Raw genomic sequence first — 20,815 nt, 5'->3', positions numbered from 1 at the left:
CTTATAATAATGCTTCTTAAATACACTAAATGTAGAACACAGAACACTAAATGTAAGTTCTTTATGCTCATAGCTCATATATATCAAATTTGCATGTTAAATACAAACAAAACTTACACAACTAGTAAAACTGAAATTGAAATTTTAAAACATCAATATGAGAGACAATGTTGTTTTGCTGAACCCAGACCACCAGTGTTGTGTTTCATAGTTGAAAGCTGTATTTTTTGTTTTGTGTTCACTTGTTAACGAAACTCATATGCTTTTGAAGCCTTACAAATCATTTTAGTCATTGTCATTACCAGGGTCATTATTTTTAACTAGAATCTATTATTTTAACATGTCAAAATAACAGTACGTCCCTGAAAAGTAACAAATGCCATTTAATTTGCCACTATACTTATTGCTCATTAACTCATTGAAGTTGGTGAGTATGAAGGACCTGAGCAGTATGTCTGTTTGCAGCGGGAATGTGTACCGACCTGCCTCCTTCCCACCCCAGGACCTTCGCATCGGCTGTTCCCTCTGCCTGGCGTGCCCTGTCCCCAGATAGAACCCCAGTTTGCTCTCTCATTTCACTCAGGTGTCTGCTCAGACATTATCTCCGCAGACAGTCTTACCCGACCCCCGCATCTAAATGGGCAGCTCTGTCACTCTCGGTCCTCTTCCCCGTCTTTGACTTTCTTCATAGCACTTGCACCAGCTGACATCTTGTGTACGTATTTGTTTAGCTGTTGTCTGCCCTGCTTCCCGGTTATCAGACAGCTCCACGGGCACTGGGACTCCATCTGTCTTGTTCATCACTGTGTCTAGCAACCAGGAACACATATTTCCATATGCTAGGCACGGGGGAAGTAAAAAATTATAAAATAATTCTTGCCCACAAAGGGCTTATAGTCAGGCTGCTTTCTCTTACTCTGTTTGGAGTTTAAATTAGAAGTGATTCTATATTTACTATCTTTTTAAAAATTGTACTTTTTACTTTCCTCGGTTGTAGAGTCCTTTGTCATGGATAAAAGGCTTGAAATGGGGGGAGTATGTCGGTTCCCCAAGTGCCCCGGTACCTGTGGTCTGCTTCAGCCAGCCCCACGGAGAAAGATTCGGTTCTCTCCAGGCTCTGCCCACTAGAGCAATCTGCGGTTTGTCCCGAAATTTCTGTCTCCTGATGACGTACAGCAAAGAACAAGGTAAAATCAAACATGAAAATCATCCTAGGTATATCTTTCATGAGATTTGAATGTTTCCCCTCATCTGTGCTGCTATTTTTTTTTTTTTTTTTTGCGGTATGTGGGCCTCGCGCTGTTGTGGCCTCTCCCGTTGCGGAGCACAGGCTCTGGACGCGAAGGCTCAACGGCCATGGCTCACGAGCCCAGCCACTCCGCAGCATGTGGGATCTTCCTGGACCGGGGCACGAACCCGTGTCCCCTGCATTGGCAGGCGGGCTCTCAACCACTGCGCCACCAGGGAAGCCCTGTGCTGCTATTTTGTTTTATTTCTAAGTTTTCTGAGTCCTTGGTGAAAAACTAAACTCAAATTGTGTTCATTTAATGCAATGTAGGAATTAAAACATAGCACATGAAAAAAATGGGAACTAAATGCAATGTCATTTGAAATGAGAGGAGGTGTTGAAGGAGACAAGAATAAATGTCTCACAAGATGAAAACATTAACAGTTTTATATAAATGTACACTTTGACACTCTTGAATTCCAGAATAGACAGACTTATTTGACCAGCAAATCTAGTACCTCAGAAGAGACAGTCATGAGATTAAAACAAAACGAGGAAGTCATGGTAGCCTTGAAAATAAGTTTTAAAAATATGTATGTCTGGAAAGAAATGTTTTTCTCACCTCTCTGTGCACTGACTCACTGAAAGCAACACATGGAAAAGTGCTGTCTGTAGAGGCCCTCTTTATATATCTAAATGTCACCTACACCGTGGAAAACTAGTGACATTTTCCGCTCAAGTAATCCCTCCGTCCTCCCAAATTAACTGTTTTACTTAATGCCAAAGAACTCTTCCTACATCCTAGGCATGGGCTTTAAACACTAAAATGAATGACTGCGGGCACCCATCCCATCTGTTTGTATCAGGTGTGTGCAGATTTGTCCGGAAGCCCGCGTGTGGACCAGACACGTCTTAGCGTTCCGCGCTGTTAGTGTTTAACCTTGCATTCTGTGCACTGTGCTCCTCGGTCCACATGGCCTCCCACCCCACGGAGCACGGAGCACCACAGTGCAGGGATGCCAGGACCCATGCCAAACATTGGCCACCTAAAGGAATTCAGTGTGCTGGCTGGGCCACAGTTCTTTTAGACTCACTCTTCATTCTGTCATGAAATGAATAATTGATTGCCTTTATAGTTGTCAGTAATAAAGGAGGCTGTGCACCATTTTGTCTAAGTTTAGTGAGCTAGGAGGAGAAGGTAAAACCTGTCTGATCATCGCTGGAATATCAGTACTTTATTCTCACTAGTATGTTGCAATTAGCTATGAGGTATGTCACGAGTAATTTACTACTAATAATACTTGAAGTACCAAAATGTGGAATAATTTATCTTTAAAAAATTAATTAGGGTGGGGCTTCCCTGGTGGTGCAGTGGTTGAGAGTCCGCCTGCCGATGCAGGGGACATGGGTTCGTGCCCCGGTCTGGGAAGATCCCACATGCCGCAGAGCGGCTGGGCCCGTGAGCCATGGCCGCTGAGCCTGCGCATCCGGAGCCTGTGCTCCACAACGGGAGAGGCCACAACAGTGAGAGGCCCACATACCACAAAAGCAAAAAAAAAATTAATTAGGGTGGATTGAAGTTAATCTCTTTAGAGCAGAGAGAACGGGCTGGTATTATCATGCTAATGATGGGACTTAAATATGTCCAGTATAATTGCTAACCTGTCTTACTTGTGCCACTTCAGTCACAAGCCCTTAGTGGCCCTTAATAGCTGTGTTCATTCACATTACACTTTATTTCCTCATAGAACGTATTTGGGTTTTATCAGAATCTAGGTGTGTCCAGGGAAGTGGTATCGTACAAGTTACAGCCATGGCCTCGGCGGCACGGTGCCTGCATTTGCGTCCCAGTTCTGCTGCCTAATACCTGTGTGATCTTGAGAAAATGACTTACCCTTTTGGAATCCTGGCTTTTAATCTGTAAAATGGGAGTAATGAAAGGACTTATCTCACAGGGTAATTCACTGTAAAGATTAAATGAAATAATATAAGGAACGATTAACACAGCGCAGGACTCATTCTAAGTGCTTAATAAATAAATGTCCATCAGACAGTTAGCACCCTGGGGCCAGGGGCTGTGTGAGTGTTCACTGCTGTACCCAGCGCGGAACCATCCACGGGGCCATTTCAGAGAGTCCTTGACTGACTGGGAGTGCACCTGGCAGATGGAAGGTCATGTGTGTTAAGCACTGCTATATCAAATAACTGTGTCATTTTGCTTAGTTATATGCACATAATACAATATAGCAACTAAACTGCCATGGTTTTCATGATCTTTAGCCCAGTATAGGCCAATTACTTGAGAACTGACAATGCCTCAAAATTGCCTGAGGTACTTTTTTTCAAAATATATTGATACTTGGTTGGGTCCCATTGGAGACATACTGCTTCAGAATCTCTGGGGCTTGAGTCTAAGCCTGTGCATGCTACAAAAGCCATTTTCTTGCAAACTCCTGTTTAAGATCCACTGTTCAAATAGATAAAGCAGAAGTTTATTTTTCTTTTTAAAAAAATATGGTGCCTCTTGTGTTGCTGGAATGAGAAACTAGGAACAGTTACTGAGTTCCTACTACATGCCAGACTTTATGGTGGAATTTGCAAGGTCCCGAGGCTCATGAAGTGTGGTTCCTTTCCATAGCAGCTTATGTAGAGAGGAGTTTATATTTAACAAGGATATCCCAGTTTCTTTATTGCAAAAGTGATGTCACATTTGGGATTATACTCAACAAAGAGAAATCTGTGAATTACATTTTCAGGGCGCTGTTGATTCATTCAACAAATATTTATTTGTTTTATTGCTTTATATGCTGGGTATTATGCTAGGTACTCACATTCTCTCTCCTTAAGGAACTCAAAGCTTCTAAGTTTCCAGGGCAGCACCAGCTATAGCATTTATGCTGCATTTGCCCTAGTCAATGTGCCAACAAGGCATAGATCATGAGAAACATTGATGTCAGGAGGTCCAGATCTTTATCCCAAAAGGACATAATACTGTGTTATGGGTCCAGTGAGAAAAGAAAAGAACCTTGTTAAACGAAGGTCTCCCATGCAGTCCTTGCAGTTGAAAGGATTAAATTATCCCTTCTCAGGATTGCTTCTGCTCTAGCAATGGTCCCTTTCTGGTATTAATAGTTGTCCTTATTGATTTTTCAACAGGGTATCTACATTTTTTAAAACATTTTCTAGTTCATATTTATTGTTAAAAGTAAGGTGTCACAGAACATGAATAGAGGAAGCTTGATTATCATTGTCTTTTATAAAAATTTCTTAACAGAAATTTTAGTACTAAGTCATATAAATCCCAACCAAAACACCACAGGTGAAAAAGAATACAGTTCCACCCTTAGAATCCCATTAACCTTAAAGGAATAAAACTAACACAATTCGGTCCATCTTATGGATATAAAGATGATTTTGCACGGGAATGACCATGTTCTGCTGTGTGAACCTTGAGCCTTTAACCTGCCATTGTGGCCGGCTGTCCAATAATAACTGAGCAGTGGCAACTGATGCTTTTATTTCTCCTTCTTGAGGTGTGAGAAGCATGAACAGTACTGACATTCAGTGGTCCGCCATCCTGAGCTGGGGATATGCTGATAACATTTTAAGGTTGAAGAGTAAACAAAGCGAGCCTCCAATAAACTTTATACAAAGTTCACAGCAGTATCAGGTAAACGTTTTTATGAAGTACTTTATAATAATAATTAAATATAATGCTTTAAAAAGGAGTCAGACTGATGGCAGCTAGTCTCTAATATCCTGCAGTCAGTCCAGGAGCTGGTGATGCTGGACGTATGCCTTGTTTACAGTGCTGACAGACTCCCTAACTGCCGCTGTCTGTGTCCTCAGAGTTTGTCCTCTGCCCAGTCTCTTACTGAGACAGCATCAGCTCATGGCTCAGTATTGGAACAAAATCAGCATTGCTTTCTTCTCAGTGTCCACTTACCTTTTGTTACTGTGTCATTTTTTCTTTCTTTCTTTCTTTCTTTCTCTTTCTTTCCTTTCTTCCTTCCTTCCTCTTTCTTTTTCTCTCTCTTTCTCTCTCTCTTTCTCTCTCTACAGCTGTGTTGGGTCTTCATTGCTGTGTGCGGGCTTTCTCTAGTTGCAGCGAGCGGGGACTACTGTTTGTTGTGGTGTGCGGGCTTCTCATCACAGTGGCTTCTTGTTGCAGAGCACGGGCTCTAGGCACGCGGGTTTCAGTAGTTGTAGCACATGGGCTCAATAGTTCGGCTCATGGGCTCTAGAGCACAGCCTCAGTAGTTGTGACGCACGGGCTTAGCTGCTCTGCAGCATGTGGGATCTTCCTGGACCAGGGCTCAAACCTGCGTCCCCTGCGTTGGCAGGCAGATTCTTAATCATGGCGCCACCAGGGAAGTCCCTTTACTATGTCATTTTCAATAACCAGAGTGCCATGTTCTATACCTGGCTTTTTCTAAATGAACTGGGTATTTAGGCATCACAGCATGGTAGAAAGAGCCTTGGGGCTAACTGTAGCTCTGTGATCTGTGTTAGTGTCCAGCTCTGTTATTTACTATGTAGCCTTTGGCAAGTAATTTAACCTTACCCAACTTGAGTTTCTTTCCTCTTCTCTAAAACTGGGCTAGTCATACTCCCACCACTCTCTCATAAAGCTGTTGTAAAAATGTCTCCAATGTTTCTGAAAGTGCTTTGTAAACTATAAAACACCATGTACACACACGCGCACACACACACACACAGACACAGTACTGCCATAACTTTTTCTGGTACTAAATTGTATGTTAAACCTTCTTTCTTTGACTGTCTTTCCATAGGAAGTTCTTTTTCTGTTTTCTGACTTCGTAACCTACATAGCACCTGGTGCCTATTCATATAGTCCTAACGTTCGTCACCATTCCCTGAGCACTTTAAAGATGGAGTAAGCTACTTTTGGGGAATTTTTGGCAGTGAAAGAAAGGAGAGCAATGGCTTGCTTGCTTAACCTTCAATATGCCTGGAAAAAAAGGTCACTGCCTTTTGCCATCTGGCTTACCAGTACACTAACAAAAGTAAGAATAAAGGACAGTGAAAAACAACCTTATTATAAATTTTAATAAGAATTTAAGCACTGAAAAATTATTTCTATCATGTACAGTTGGGCACAGAAACATCGTTAAAGATGAAAAAATACTCTCATTAAGTCCTTTTAGCAAAACAGGATGATCCAGATTTCTAGCAAACACGGTGTGGTAAAGTACTTCCGGTCAAGTGCCTAACTAACTAGATAAGAATACCATGTTTCATTTTGTTCTTAGAAATATGTTGTTCACTCATTGGTTGTTTAGTTTGAGAAAATTTGTCCAGGGTATTATCATATGAAGACTCACACTCTGAGATTTCACTTATCTAATCAATTTCATCATCATTGTTACAGATTAGAGTTCTGCTGTCTCTTAGCCTTTATCTTCTGATTGATCTCACAATTGTGAAACATGTTCCTGTCAATTTTCTTCTCTTTTCTATTATTGCTGGAAAATGAAAAATTCTCAATTTCCAACTGTGTTCGATGACAGCTGAAAGTAGACTACAGAAATGGTGTCTTTGGTATTCTTTTATACTTTCTCAAAAGATGACAACATTCTTTTGACAATGCAATAAGAAAACCAAAAGATGACAATTTAGGGACTTCCCTGGTGGGGCAGTGGTTAAGAATCCACCTGCCAATGCAGGGGACACGGGTTCAAGCCCTGGTCCAGGAAGATCCTACATGCTGTGGAGCAACTAAGCCCGTGCGCCACAACTACTGAGCCTGCGCTCTAGAGCAACATGAGCCACAACTACTGAGCCCACATGCCACAACTACTGAAGCCCATGCACCTAGAGCCTGTGCTCTGCAACAAGAGAAGCCATCGCAATGAGAAGCCCGCACACCGTAACGAAGAGTAGCCCCCGCTCGCCACAGCTAGAGAAAGTCAGTGTGCAGCAACAAAGACCCAACACAGCCAAAAATAAATAAATGAATAAATAAATAAATAAATAAATTTTTTTTAAGGTGACAATATATTTCACATTTTACATTATCCTTCCAGGAGATCCATCATTCTCCCATTTTCTTATTTTGTTTGTTTTGTTTTAGCATAGTTGGGAATAATTGAAGAGTAGGGATGAAATAATTCCTAGGATGATGAAAAAGCAGAGTGTTTCAAAATAGAGGAAAAAAATTAGATTATTGAAATCCTAGAAATGTAACTTAGGTTTATAAAAGAGTTCAGTCGACCCATATGGTAATTGCAAAACAGAATGAGTTTTATTCCTCATATAAGAAATAGGTACATTTTCTTTTTGCTCTTTGGAAGACCTCTAAGGAAGAATAAAAATTATGAAATATCAATCTTTACAAATAGAACTATTCAAGAAAGAAACTCAAAAAATAAAATTAGATCCAATGGACTCTGAAGATATATTGAGAGTTAAGAAGAGTCAGGCTCAAAGCAAGTCATTTTTCAAGGTAGCAGACACTTGAACACGTTTGCAGGGCCAGGGGAAGAAGCCAGCAAATGACAGTTTGAAATTCTGACAGTTGTTTGAGAAACACCGGGGTGGGGTGGGGCTGGCCTTAAAAACAGAGGGGCTTCTCTAAATCAGGAGGTGACGCGGAGACATTTTGAGGCCCAAAGGAGGGAAAGGGATGAGGTCTGTGGCTGATGATCACCGTCTTCTTAGTGAAGTGAAGTGAAGTGTGTGGGTATTGCTGACCAGCCGACCGACCGGGAGAGGTGGGACTGGAGAGGGGGCAGAGCGGCTGGGGACCGCTGCTGGGGGTGTGGTGCTGGGGGTCAGCTAGTGCCAGAGGAAGACTGTCAGGCCGAGCAAAGAGGTGAGCCAACCTTGAATAGTGTCGCCATGGTTGGGACTCAAGGGTTTATAATCCCCAAGGAATAATCCCAGATTTTTTTCTCCACGTTTATCTTTCTTTCTTCTCCTGTCTAGAAATCTTTAGAACTGTTAGAAGCAATACCTCTATTTATATATATACTCTGTTTCCCTACCAAAGACAGAAAAAGAAAAAATAAATAAATAAAAGTAAAAATCAGGTACATGCATTTCTCTCTCTCTCTCTCTCTCTCTCTGTCTCTCTCTCTCTCTCTCTCACACACACACACACACACACACACACACACACACACACACACACACACACACACACACCTCTCAACCTTGGATCTAGTCAATCCTGGATCATTTTGTTTAAATTTCTGAGGAACAAATGGCCCTGTGTGTATTTGTGTGTGTGTGTGTGTGTGTGTACAGAAAAATGTAAAATCATAGACAATGCATTGTAATACATTTTAATTTGGAAACAGCTTTTAGATAGCATAAAGTTACAGAATATTATATCTTACACCATTCTAATAATTTCAAGTAAAATGTTTACCTTAAATTTTGTGATCATATATTTTAAAAATAATTGTCAGAAAAGTAGAAGCATTTCTCATGCTTTTTAAACATGATAATCTTTGATTTGTCCTTTCTCTAGGTGACTAGTTGTGCTTGGGTACCGGACAGTTGCCAACTGTTTACTGGGAGCAAATGTGGTGTCATCACAGCCTACACAAACAGATTCATGAGCGGCACGGTAGGTCTTGGGCGCATTTTGTGAGATTTTCATGTCAGTGAGAGGAAGAAACCCTTTATGAAGTATAAATTTGGTATAAGATTAAATTTTTTGTACATTAGTCTTTTGTACTTTAATCTCTTCACATAAGCTCTTAAAATGTAAAAGGTCACATGTCTAACTCTTTAATTTTAGGTTTATTAAGATCACAAAAATTTTGAAGATAACTGTAAAGGTCAGAGACAGACAGTATTTTGAGTTATGACCTGTTTTGAGTTTAGGCTTTTTCATGGCATTTTGATGCTTGCTTGCTTTCATTCTCCGTATCAACCCGAGTGCTTACAAGTATACCACAATATTCTATAAAAGTTGGAAGTACAGAACTCCTAATGTTCAACATTCCTATGCTCTCTGGGTGAATTAAATGACAGAAAAATCCAAGTAGCCAGTCTTGATTTCTACCACTTACTGGAAGAAATTTTTTCATTCACTGAATCCTTTGGATTTGAGAGTTAAATTATTAAAACACTCTAGTGAAGAAGACATTATGCAATACTTCTTTTAATCTACTGTCATTCCTTTTTTTTTTTTTTTAGTAACAGTACTTACTTTATTAAGAGATTAAACCTACAGTATTTTAGTAGTTAATTAAAGGACCAATTCCTTACTAAATTATGCCTGGGACTAGAATTCCATATTGAATTTTTTTTTTAAACTGTGAACCTCCAAAGTGTTTCAGCACTATGTTTCTATTAGAGACAAAATTCAGATTCAAAATGTTAAATTAAAAATATTTTTCACCTTGCCATATTAAAGCATTACATCTTGTCAAAAAAAATAATAAAAATAAAGGACCAATTCCTAAGAGGCATTTCCACTGTAGGTCTGTCATTCCTTTCTTGAATCAGCTGTCTGTGGTGCTGTTGAGGATTAGTGGCAAGTTTAGGGTGATAACTCAGTGATTATCATTCTAGTCTGAAATGTGCTCTGTGCTTTTTTTAAATTACAATTTTCTGCATTATTTTATAAAAAATGTTTTACTGGGTGAAACCTATATTTCTAGCATAGGGTGATGCTCAGTTCCTTACTTTTCTGTCCAAGTTTATTCCCTTTTAAGCCCTTGTTAAGGTTCTTTGCCACGATCCTTGGGGTATAAATGTGATCATAATATTGTTTCTGTCTCTTAGTCTAAGAAGTCATTAAAATGTTTGAAGCAGGAGTGATATGATCCAGTCAGCATTTTAAGGCCATCACTGTAGCGCCTACAAGGAGAATCGCTTAAAAGGGATGTGGGGCTGGAGGGGAGGGTACCAGTTCAGAGGCGCTGTAGTGATACAGGCTGGCCGTGGTGAGGGCTCCGTGTCAGGAGGTCGGCATGTACAGGTTATTGCAGGACAGTGAGGTTGTGCTCTAAGAAGGATTCACACACAGCTTAGAAGAGCCAGAAGTGGGACCAGCCAGATGTCAGGGAGCCTGAAAAGTTACACATGAGCTAGATCTTCAAGGACCATTTTACTAAGTGGAAAAAAGAGGAAAGAGTATTGTAGCAAAGTAAACCAACACATGGAAACAAAGGCATGGTAGTTTGGGGGATGGCAGATACTTTTATGTGTAGTTTAGAGTATAACATGCTGGGAGGAGTGCCAAATTCAGGGCGGGAGCAGTAGAGTGTCTTATACACAGGCCACATTAAGAAGAATGCTAGGGGGTCTGAGCAGAGAGGCACCTTCACTTTTGGATTGTCTTCTGTTTTCTCCTTTTTACTCCCCAAGGCCTAAAGCAGATGTTAATTTTATAATGTCCCTAATATTTACCACTGCCATTGCCTTTCACCTTCTGAGCTCACCCTGTTTCCTTTTTTCTACAAATATATGCTAATCTCTGCTGCTAGAGCAGTTGTCTGCTTGTACACTCAGATCATTTGCACCATCATAGACACCTATTTAAAAACTAGCTTCATCTTTTGTTTTTTATTTCCTCTTGCTTTCCCCGACACTATGAACAGCCTTGCTCTTAGTTTTCCTTACTTCCATTCTTCCTATAATTTAAAACTTTAATTGTACGCTAGCACAGTATACAGTATTGGTTAAAAAAAAGATTAAGCTGTACTCGGTATAGGAGTAATTTTGCACAACATAGCTTTGAAATAGATCAAAGATGTAGCTATTGTCATTTGAATACAGCAAGACACATGCTTCTTTTATTTTTTATTTATTTATTTTTTTGCGGTACGCGGGCCTCTCACTGTTGTGGCCTCTCCCGTTGCGGAGCACAAGCTCCGGACGCGCAGGCTCAGCGGCCATGGCTCACGGGCCCAGACGCTCTGCGGCACGTGGGATCCTCCCAGACCGGGGCACGAACCCGTGTCCCCTGCATCGGCAGGCGGACTCTCAACCACTGCGCCACCAGGGAGGCCCACACATGCTGCTTTTAGTTTGAAGTTATTGTGAAGTCTTAGGTTGCTCACCTTTCCTCAGTTCTGTATTTGCCTGAAAGTGGATTTTTTCTATTTATTTGTAAGGGTTTTCTTTTTCTCCTAAGTATTAATAGTATTAGGTAATCAAGTCATGAGATTAACAGTTACTATTTAAACCATGTCCAAAATTGTATCTTAGCTGTGTGGTTTTATCATTGTTTGATCTGAGAGAAGGTTACTTGGGTTTTTGTTTTTTTTTATTTTTGTGATACGCGGGCCTCTCACTGTTGTGGCCTCTCCTGTTGCGGAGCACAGGCTCTGGACGCGCAGGCTCAGCGGCCATGGCTCACGGGCCCAGCTGCTCCGCGGCACGTGGGATCTTCCCGGACCGGGGCACAAACCCGTGTCCCCTGCATCGGCAGGCGGACTCTCAACCACCGCGCCACCAGGGAAGCCCTTACTTGGGTTTTTGTAGATGTTGTTGTTGCTTTCTATTGGGGACCATCTCATCATTTTGGGGTCCCCAAAGCTGCAGATGTGACCCTATGCCTGTGAGGTTGGCAGGAAACACCTCATGTTTACTAGCTTCTGTTCTCCCAACCCACTGAATGCCATGGTTCTAAAAGTATCTGTGCTCTCGTTTGTGTTGGCCTTGACACATACGAAAGACCACCTCCCAAGCACCATGTAGGATATGACCAAAATAATTGTTGTCTGAAAATATTTTCAAGGGAATCTTATGAAATACTTTCCTGAGCTAGTGAAGCATATATAACTTTGAGCATTGTGAGTTTCTGTTGACTATCCCAAGATAGTCTGCTAAAATGCATTCTACATGTGTAATGATGAATACGTTGCTTGGTTATAGGGAATTGTTATCTATAAGCCATTTATATACAGTATTAGAGAAGAATGTGTTCTAAAAATGATAATTGATTTTAAAATAGTTGGTCGTGAGTCATTTTTTCACTAATTAAATAGTGTGGCCGCATCATCTTCATATAAGTGAACACCTGTATTTCTGTTCTCTAAATTGATGGTGGTAGGAGAATATGCAGTGTATCAAGGTAGTATTACACCATTCAAGAACATTTTATGAAGAAGTAGGCCAGCACAAGATTCCTATTCTACCCATGGAAATTATTTTCTGACCCATCAGGGAATCATCTAGTAACACTAACTCTTGCAATCATTTTAAAGTGAAAAATCTATAAAATTTCAATAACCACTATATAGGGTACCTATCTTGTGTTTACCCCATAAATATTATTCATGATCATGAAGTAAACACACACACACACACACATATATATATATACATACATATATATATATATATATATATATATTTTTTTTTTTTTTAATAAGCAAGGAGGGAGCTTTAGCCCTGAGGGCATTTGTCAATCCTAGAATATTGACACTGTCCTTGGACAGCCTCTTGTGAGAGGAATAGAAAACAACAACAAGGGACAGAGCAAGCTGGGGAGTCCCAAGGAGGCCCTTGTCCAAAAGGCTGGTCCCTAAGAGTAAGGATGAGTCAGATAGGACCAACTCTTGCCTGGAATTACAGCCTGGATTGGAATTCCCTGGGTTGTCCAGGATCCTCAAGACTTGACTTTGGGTAAGGCGTCCCTAGCCTGACATGGGGATCCAGGTCATCCAGCAGAAGAAACAAGGAAGGTACTTGCATTCTATTCCACAAATAGAGGAATTCCTACAAATAATCTTTTTAATGTAGTAACAAATACACAAAACCAAGCACACAAATTTACAGATAAGAAAATGAATATGTGAAAAAGTTAAACTTAGTTACAATTAGAGAAATTCAAGTTAAAGCAACCTTGATTGCCGTTTAAAACTCGGGAAATTTTCAAAGATTTAGAATGGAAATTGAGTCACAAACTGAAATGCTGCAGAGTTCAAGCAGAGAAGGAAGGAGCTCAGGCCTTTGGGGGCAAGGAATTCTTTGGTCCCAGGGACCCTGAAGAATGGTCTGCAAGGGCGCTGGCACACCCGTGGCCCTGCAGACCCCTGGCCCTGCGGGGGAGGTCAAGGAGGAGAACCAGAAGTGGCCCAGAACCAGGACTCGTGCCCTTGTTCAGAGCCATCTGGTTGCTGTGGTTGTGTGCAGTTGAAGGCCACATGCCCTAGCTAAATAGAAGCCACTGCCACACAGCTCAAGCCAGTATTTCCAAGGGGAACTGTAAGCCTGGTATCACCTGGTCATTTGAGTCTTTAAAAATAAAATAGGTATTTTTATGTGAAAAATAAAGCACTTAAAATAGATGAGCTGCAGCTAACAACTCAACACAGATATGTTTCAAAAGCAGTGGTGATCAAAAAGGCAAGATGCAGCAGATACCTAAAGAATAATTAATACCATATATATAAAGTTTAGCAACATGAAAAACAATACAATTGTTATAGTAACATATAGTAGAACATAAACTCTACATACATGGGAAACAAATACAAAATTCAGGATAATAGTAACTTCTGACAAGAGAGAGGAAATAGGATGTAAAACAGTACACAGACTATGTAATGTTTAATGTTTTCTTTATTTAAAAAATAAGCTGATCTTATACAACATTAGGATTAGTTTAACTGAGTGGTCAGTATACAGCTTTTTATTATACTTTCTTTCTACTTTTCTATATTCTTTGTATTGAAATACTTTATGACAATAAACTGCTACCCTAATGAAAACAAAGTTTAGACCCTGTGTGGATATCTGGCATCTGTGAGCCATTTGGAACTTGGAGCATCAGTTTTCAACGTTTGATTTAGAAAATCAGTCCACAACTATTGATGAGTAATACATCACCATTGGTGGCATCATGAATTGGTACAAAGCCTTTGAAAAGTACACTCAAGAACTGTAAAATTATTAATATTCACTGATCCACTAGTAGGATCCTGGAAATTCTAAAGAAATGATTTAGAGGAGGAACAAAACTTATATACATGAAGGATTTAATTATGACATCTATAATTTTGAAAAAATTTGAAACAATTTTAAATGTCTATCATAAAGGATGCTCAAGGGGGCTTCCCAGGTGGTGCAATAGTTAAGAATCTGCCTGCCAAGGAAGGGGACATGGGTTCGAGCCCTGGTGCGGGAGGATCCCACATGCCACGGAGCAACTAAGCCCGTGTGCCACAACTACTGAGGCTGTGCTCTATAGCCCACGAGCCACAACTGCTGAGCCCATGTGCCACAACTACTGGAGCCCGTGCACCTAGAGCCCGTGCTCTGCAACAAGAGAAGCCACCGCGATGAGAAGCCTGCACACCGCAAGGAAGAGTAGCCCCCGCCCGCCGCAACTAGAGAAAGCCTGCGTGAGGCAACAAAGACCCAACACAGCCAAAAATAAATAAATAAATAAATTAATTAATTAATTAATTAATTATTTTAAAAAGGGATGCTCAAGTAAATTATGGTATACTAACTGTATAGAATGTTATAACACTTAAAAATCATTTTGGGGCTTCCCTGGTGGCGCAGTGGTTGAGAGTCCGCCTGCCAATGCAGGGGACACGGGTTCGTGCCCCAGTCCGGGAAGATCCCACATGCTGCGGAGCGGCTGGGCCCGTGAGCCATGGCTGCTGAGCCTGCGCGTCCGGAGCCTGTGCTCCACAACGGGAGAGGCCACAACAGTGAGAGGCCCGCGTAACGCAAAAAAATCATTTTGAAGACACTGTCAAAAATGGAAAATGCTTATGGGAGAATGTATAAAGTACAAAATAGGGAATTATTTGTATGGCAATAATCACAGCTATAAAATACATATGTAATTGGCTAAAGACTGGAAAAGAATAGACAAAAATGAAAAGCTTATTTGTTGATGAAATTATGGTCAATTAAAAATTTTTTAATGTTTAATTAGTTTTACTCTTTAGAAAAAGTTGAACTAGATTGAAAAATGAGATGTTTGAGAAGAATATTTGAATCACTTGGGTTGTTTTTATTTTTGAGATACGACACTAGGATACCTTTCGTCATGGTTTTTGTCTTATACTTTACTTATTTTTTTAATTTTAGCCTTCAGAGATAGAAATGGAGTCTCAGATACATCTCTATGGGCACACAGAAGAGATAACCAGCTTATTTGTCTGCAAACCATACAGTATAATGATAAGTGTGAGCAGAGATGGAACCTGCATCATATGGGATTTAAACAGGTACAGAAATCTCCAACTCTAAAATAGCTATTTTTAATGTTTTAGTTCTTACTGTGAGAAATAGATGCACTAAAATAATATCTTTATATCATAATAGCTTTAAGCATGAAATACGGACTTTACCTTTGTAATCTTACTGAATTAAAAAATCAGTTAGGGGCTTCCCTGGTGGCGCAGTGGTTGAGAGTCTGCCTGCCGATGCAGGGGACACGGGTTAATGCCCCGGTCCGGGAAGATCCCACATGCCGCGGAGCAGCTAGGCCTGTGAGCCATGGCTGCTGAGCCTGCGCGTCCGGAGCCTGTGCTCCGCAACGGGAGAGGCCACAACAGTGAGAGGCCCGCATACTGAAAAAAAAAAAAATCAGTTAGTAATATAGTCAGGAATGCCTTATAAATAGTAGGTACATATACACCGAGGAAAAGAATTATACAAATAAGAGAATATAATTATATGTAATGATCACATGCAAATTCATATCTTTGGTCTTTCAGGTTGTGCTACGTACAAAGTCTGGCGGGACACAAAAGCCCTGTCACAGCCGTCTCTGCCAGTGAGACTACAGGCGACATTGCCACCGTGTGTGACTCAGGTGAGCTGGCCCCAAAACCAAAGCACAGGGTGGTTGCACTCACAGTGCATTCAGCCAGCTGGTTACATCATAGGTTAAACTGTTGCATTACATCTCTCAGGTCCCTGCCAGATCTGTATACTTAGGTGATGGCATGTATGTGTGTTAAGACTCCACACTCCCAATGCAGGGGTCATGGGCTTGATCCCTAGTCAGGGAACTAACATCCAGCATGCCACACAGCAAGGCCAAAAAAAGAACCAGTAAGGTTGAAGATTGAGTTCATCAATTTAGGCATCTACTTACGCAAAAGTTAGTATTATCATAATTTAACTTTTTTCTGATATATGTAAGATTGCATTTGAGCACATGTAAGTTAAGCAAATTACTGTTAACATAATTATCTGAATTTTCTTTGGTTTTATTTTTCCATCCTTTTTTGCTTCTGCTTTTTAACTACTGACTTTGCTACCTCCCTCCTGACTAAATGAAAAGCATCAGCAGATGATCAACTTCCTGCATGTGTCTTGTAGTTCCTGTGAGAGAGTAGTATAAAATAATAATGGAAGTATAATTTGCCCAAAATTTACATGACAAAGATATATCTCCTAATCAAAGGTCTGGCTTTTAGTTTTTGTTTTTTCATGTATACATATTAAAAAACTTGATGCATCCAGAGGGAAAGAACTGTTGAAAAGCTCATACATTTTCTGTTTGCATTTCCATTAATTGAAAGGATCCTTTGAAAAACTGTTTCTTTTTGTCCACTCAGTACAGATATCTTCGACACATCTACAGTGGGTGGTCTTTTATCCTTTGCTTGCATTTTTCGTATTGTTTGTTTTTTCCTGACACCAAATGTGTGGTCTTTCCAGACACTAAACAATTCTCCAATTCTATGACAACAACTGAGTGTCCAACACTGCAATTCAATTCTGACACTAACTAGTTGAAGTTAGCAAATTTGGGAGTCCCAAGACCCCCCACCAGGTTTGATAATTCTCTCGAATGACTCACAGAACTCAGTAAAACACTGTACTTACTACTGTGGTTCATTACAAAGGATAGAAGTGAACAGCCAGAAGAAAAGGTAGGTAGGGTGAGGTCACAGGGTCTGTCCCTGTGGAGTCAGACTGCACCACCCTCCTGGCATGTCAGTGTGCCCATCAGCTTGGAAACTCTCCTCCCCCTGTTATTCAGGAGTTTTTCTAAGGTTCCATTCTGTAGGCAGTAGATTTTATCATTGGCCATTAGGAACTGAGCTCAACCTCCTGCCCCTCTCCCTTCCCTGGAAGTGGGAGGTGCTGTAAGCTCTATGCCAGGGACCTGGGACAAAGTCCGAATATTTATTTTTGTACACAATAAAACTCTTGTTTTTACAAAACACTCATTCATGTTTGTATTCAAGAAAAGTAACATCTTCAGTCATGCTTCAAGATTTCAGTGTGAAGTATTTGCCAGTCTTCACCCCTAGTCATAAAATAATGTCATGAAAACATTTTTATTTCCTAATCAGCATAACTAAGGGGAAAGATCTTAAATAGTTGACTTTGGTAATATAAGTGTGGGCAGATGATTGATGACTTTGCTAATTGTTCCTCCTTGATTTGTACATTAGTGGCTTTTAGTATGTCAAATCAAGAGGGAATTTGGGGGAATCATATAATGATGATTTATATAGAGTTCTCTGCTTTCTTCTTTTGGCAACATTTGGAAGTTAGGACTGATCCCGAGGGAACCGAATTTTGTAAAGTTAATTACTTTCCTGCTGCCAGTAGTGATTTATTATATCTGTGATATTATATTAGCTAGTCACATGGGAACAAGGAACCAAATTACTTTTGCTTACAATTACCAGCTCACTAGTAGGGTGTTCAGGTGCCCCTAGGTAGTGTGCACAGTATAATAGAGTAATGGCTAGAACTTTCTTTCCACTTTGAACAAAAAGGCCTTCTGAACTTGTTTGAGGCCTCTCAATGCATATAGAAGAGGACTCATAAAGAGCAAGTGGTATATAGACAGCATAATAAAAATAATGATTTTTTAAAAGAGAGGACAAATTTATGTTAAGTGATCCAGACTATATTTCATTCTCCTATTCTTACAGTCCAGGAAGGGAAGAAAGTTATCAGATTTAGCCTACCAAAAGTCTTGACACTTTAGTGAGAACCATCCAAGTAACTTTAAATTCAAAATTTAAGAGAAATAAATATATATGTATGTGTATGTATATGTATATATAATATATAATGTGTATATGTATGTGTATGTATATACATATATAATCTCAAAAATTTCTGTATTGGGGCTGAAGATACACTGGCAAACTCATTCCTCCTGATCCTAATTTCCCAGGGCTTATTATGGGATGTGGTTGTTATAGTGATAAGATGTAAAATTTATTAAGCTATGTAAATATTATAGTAGATGGTTTCTGTACTTTTTTAAATCATTCTGCCACTATATCAAAATATATGCATTTCAACTAGGGTACATAGCCTTTTCCTGTGTTGCCAGTGGTACTCTGAAGTTAATATAATATTCTAAGGTTCAGAGTAGGGGGTAGTTCTCCAATTTCTTTTAATTTTGATGAAGATGTATAGGAAGAGTAAAGATTTTTTCAGGAATGCCCAACTTTCTGACTTTTAGTTGATATGTTAAATTATACATGAAAGTAATCCGGTATTGGGTAAGGGCCTCGATTTTTTTTTAATATATATTTATAATCTTAGGCAGATGAGTGGTTACTTGGTTTTGTGGTAGACCAAGTTTCTGGGCAATCTGCTAGGGTAATTCTTTGCCTGTTAAGTTCCATACCATACTTCAGAGTTGAGGACCACATTTAGATGTTTTATTTTGAAGAACTAAGCCATGCAGTAGCTGTGTCTTACAATTACCTACTCCTACATCAATATCTTTTATGGATATGTATCCAGTGACTTCAGTAAGCCTTCTGACCTTACTAGTACACATCCGGTTACTTTATATATTTTTAAAAATCTTTATTAGATATTAAATTCAAAAGAAATAGTGAAATCTCTACTTACGTAAAAGATGAGTTTATCAGCTACAATTGTATTTCTTTAGCATATTGAGTCTCCTATATCTTTTCTTTTTTTAATTTATTTATTTTTGGCTCATTGGATCTTTGTTGCTGCACGCGGGCTTTCTCTACTTGCAGCGAGCAGGAGCTACTCTTCATTGCAGCGCGCGGGCTTCTCATTACGGTGGCTTCTTGTCACAGCACACGGGCTCTAGGTGCGTGGACTTCAGTAGTTGTGGCACGCGGGATCAGTAGTTGTGGCTCGCGTGCTCTAGAACGCAGGCTCAGTAGTTGTGGCGCACAGGCTTAGCTGCTCGGTGGCATGTGGGATCTCCCCGGACCAGGGATCAAACCCGTGTCCCCTGCATTGGCAGGCAGATTCTTAACCACTGAGCCACCAGGGAAGCCCCAGAGTCTCCTATATCTTGATGCTTTATTTGGATAATCTCTCCTAATCGATATTCTACAATGGGAAGTAGACCACTGGGCATTTTTTAATCTTTGTGTGTGTATGTGTGTGTGTATATGTGTGTGGTAAAATATATTTAACATAAAAGCTGCCATTTAAACCTTTTTTTTTTTTTTTTTCTTTTTGCGGTATGCGGGCCTCTCACTGTTGTGGCCTCTCCCGTTGCGGAGCACAGGCTCCGGACGCGCAGGCCCAGAGGCCATGGCTCACGGGCCCAGCCGCTCCGCGGCATATGGGATCCTCCCAGACCGGGGCACGAACCCGTATCCCCTGCATCGGCAGGCGGACTCTCAACCACTGCGCCACCAGGGAGGCCCCATTTAAACCATTTTAAAGAATACAATTCAGTGGCATTATTACGTTCCCAGTGTTGTGCAGCCATCACCACTGTCCACTTTAAACACTTTTCATCACCTGAACAGAAACTCTGTAACCATAACTCCCACACTTCTCCCTCCCCAACAGATCCTGGTAACCTCTATTCGACTTTCTCTCTCTGTGAATTTGCCTATTCTAGATATTTTATATAAGTGGAATCATACAGTATTTGTCCTTTTGTGTCTGGGTTATTTCACTTAGCGTACCACTTTCAAGGTTTATCCATGTTGGTGCCTGTATCAGAACTTCATTCCTTTTTGTAGCTAGACAATATTCCATCGTATAGATATACCACATTTTTGTTTATCCATTCACCTCTTGATAAACATTTAGGTTGTTCCTACCTTTTGGCTATTGTGAATGATACTGCAACACACTAGGCATTTTGGTTGGTGACATTTGAAGGTCTTTCACATACCTTTAGGTAAAGAAGTATTTCCAATATTTATTTCTTTGCTATAAAATCTTTTCATTTCCTTAATAATGAGAGAAACACATTCTCTGCTTTTCTGTTAGTTCTAATGGAGAGATAAAATTAAGTGTAGTAACACACTGTGTCGTCCAAACTTTATCATGCCTCTTAACCTCTGTCTTATCAGTATGAGAATATTTCTCCAGAGAAGGCTGGACACATCACCATGAGGCCCTAAACCACATCCCGAGTTTATAGGAGATATTAAAGCAATTAGTGCCTCCTCCACCCCCTGGAAAACTACAAAAAGTTTGGTTACTCATGGTCTTTGAAAGGAAAAAAAATTTGTTTAATAAGACATTGATTTGTAAGAGTCAATCTTAGACATTCTGAAGAATTAGCTTTCTTTTTCTTTTTAAAGAATTAGTTTTTAACTCAGCTTTTACTGTAATTTTTTTTTTCTTCAGAAGTCCTGAAAGTCACTTCTTGTAGATAGTTTCACAGAATATTTTCTTCTCTTTTTGGAGATTGTTTAGCTTTCT

General features: G+C 40.1%; 1 protein-coding gene across 5 annotated transcripts in view; it reads left to right on the top strand.

The window, feature by feature from the left end:
• LYST (lysosomal trafficking regulator) overlaps window positions 1–20,815 on the top strand; it is a 196,876-nt gene that overhangs the window by 172,120 nt on the left and 3,941 nt on the right. For all 5 annotated transcript variants that reach the window (XM_081229568.1, XM_081229571.1, XM_081229570.1 and 2 more), the window contains 5 exons: window positions 998–1,187; window positions 4,762–4,898; window positions 8,724–8,822; window positions 15,263–15,402; window positions 15,895–15,992. In XM_081229568.1, the coding sequence (XP_081085694.1) occupies window positions 998–1,187; window positions 4,762–4,898; window positions 8,724–8,822; window positions 15,263–15,402; window positions 15,895–15,992 (664 nt within the window). The remainder of the gene's footprint in view (window positions 1–997; window positions 1,188–4,761; window positions 4,899–8,723; window positions 8,823–15,262; window positions 15,403–15,894; window positions 15,993–20,815) is intronic.

Source organism: Mesoplodon bidens, assembly GCF_964165515.1.
Source record: "Mesoplodon bidens genome assembly, chromosome: 1".
NCBI classification, from domain to species: domain Eukaryota; kingdom Metazoa; phylum Chordata; class Mammalia; order Artiodactyla; family Ziphiidae; genus Mesoplodon; species Mesoplodon bidens.
Note: the sequence above shows the minus strand (reverse complement) of the source record. Positions and strands in the feature narration are given on the sequence as shown.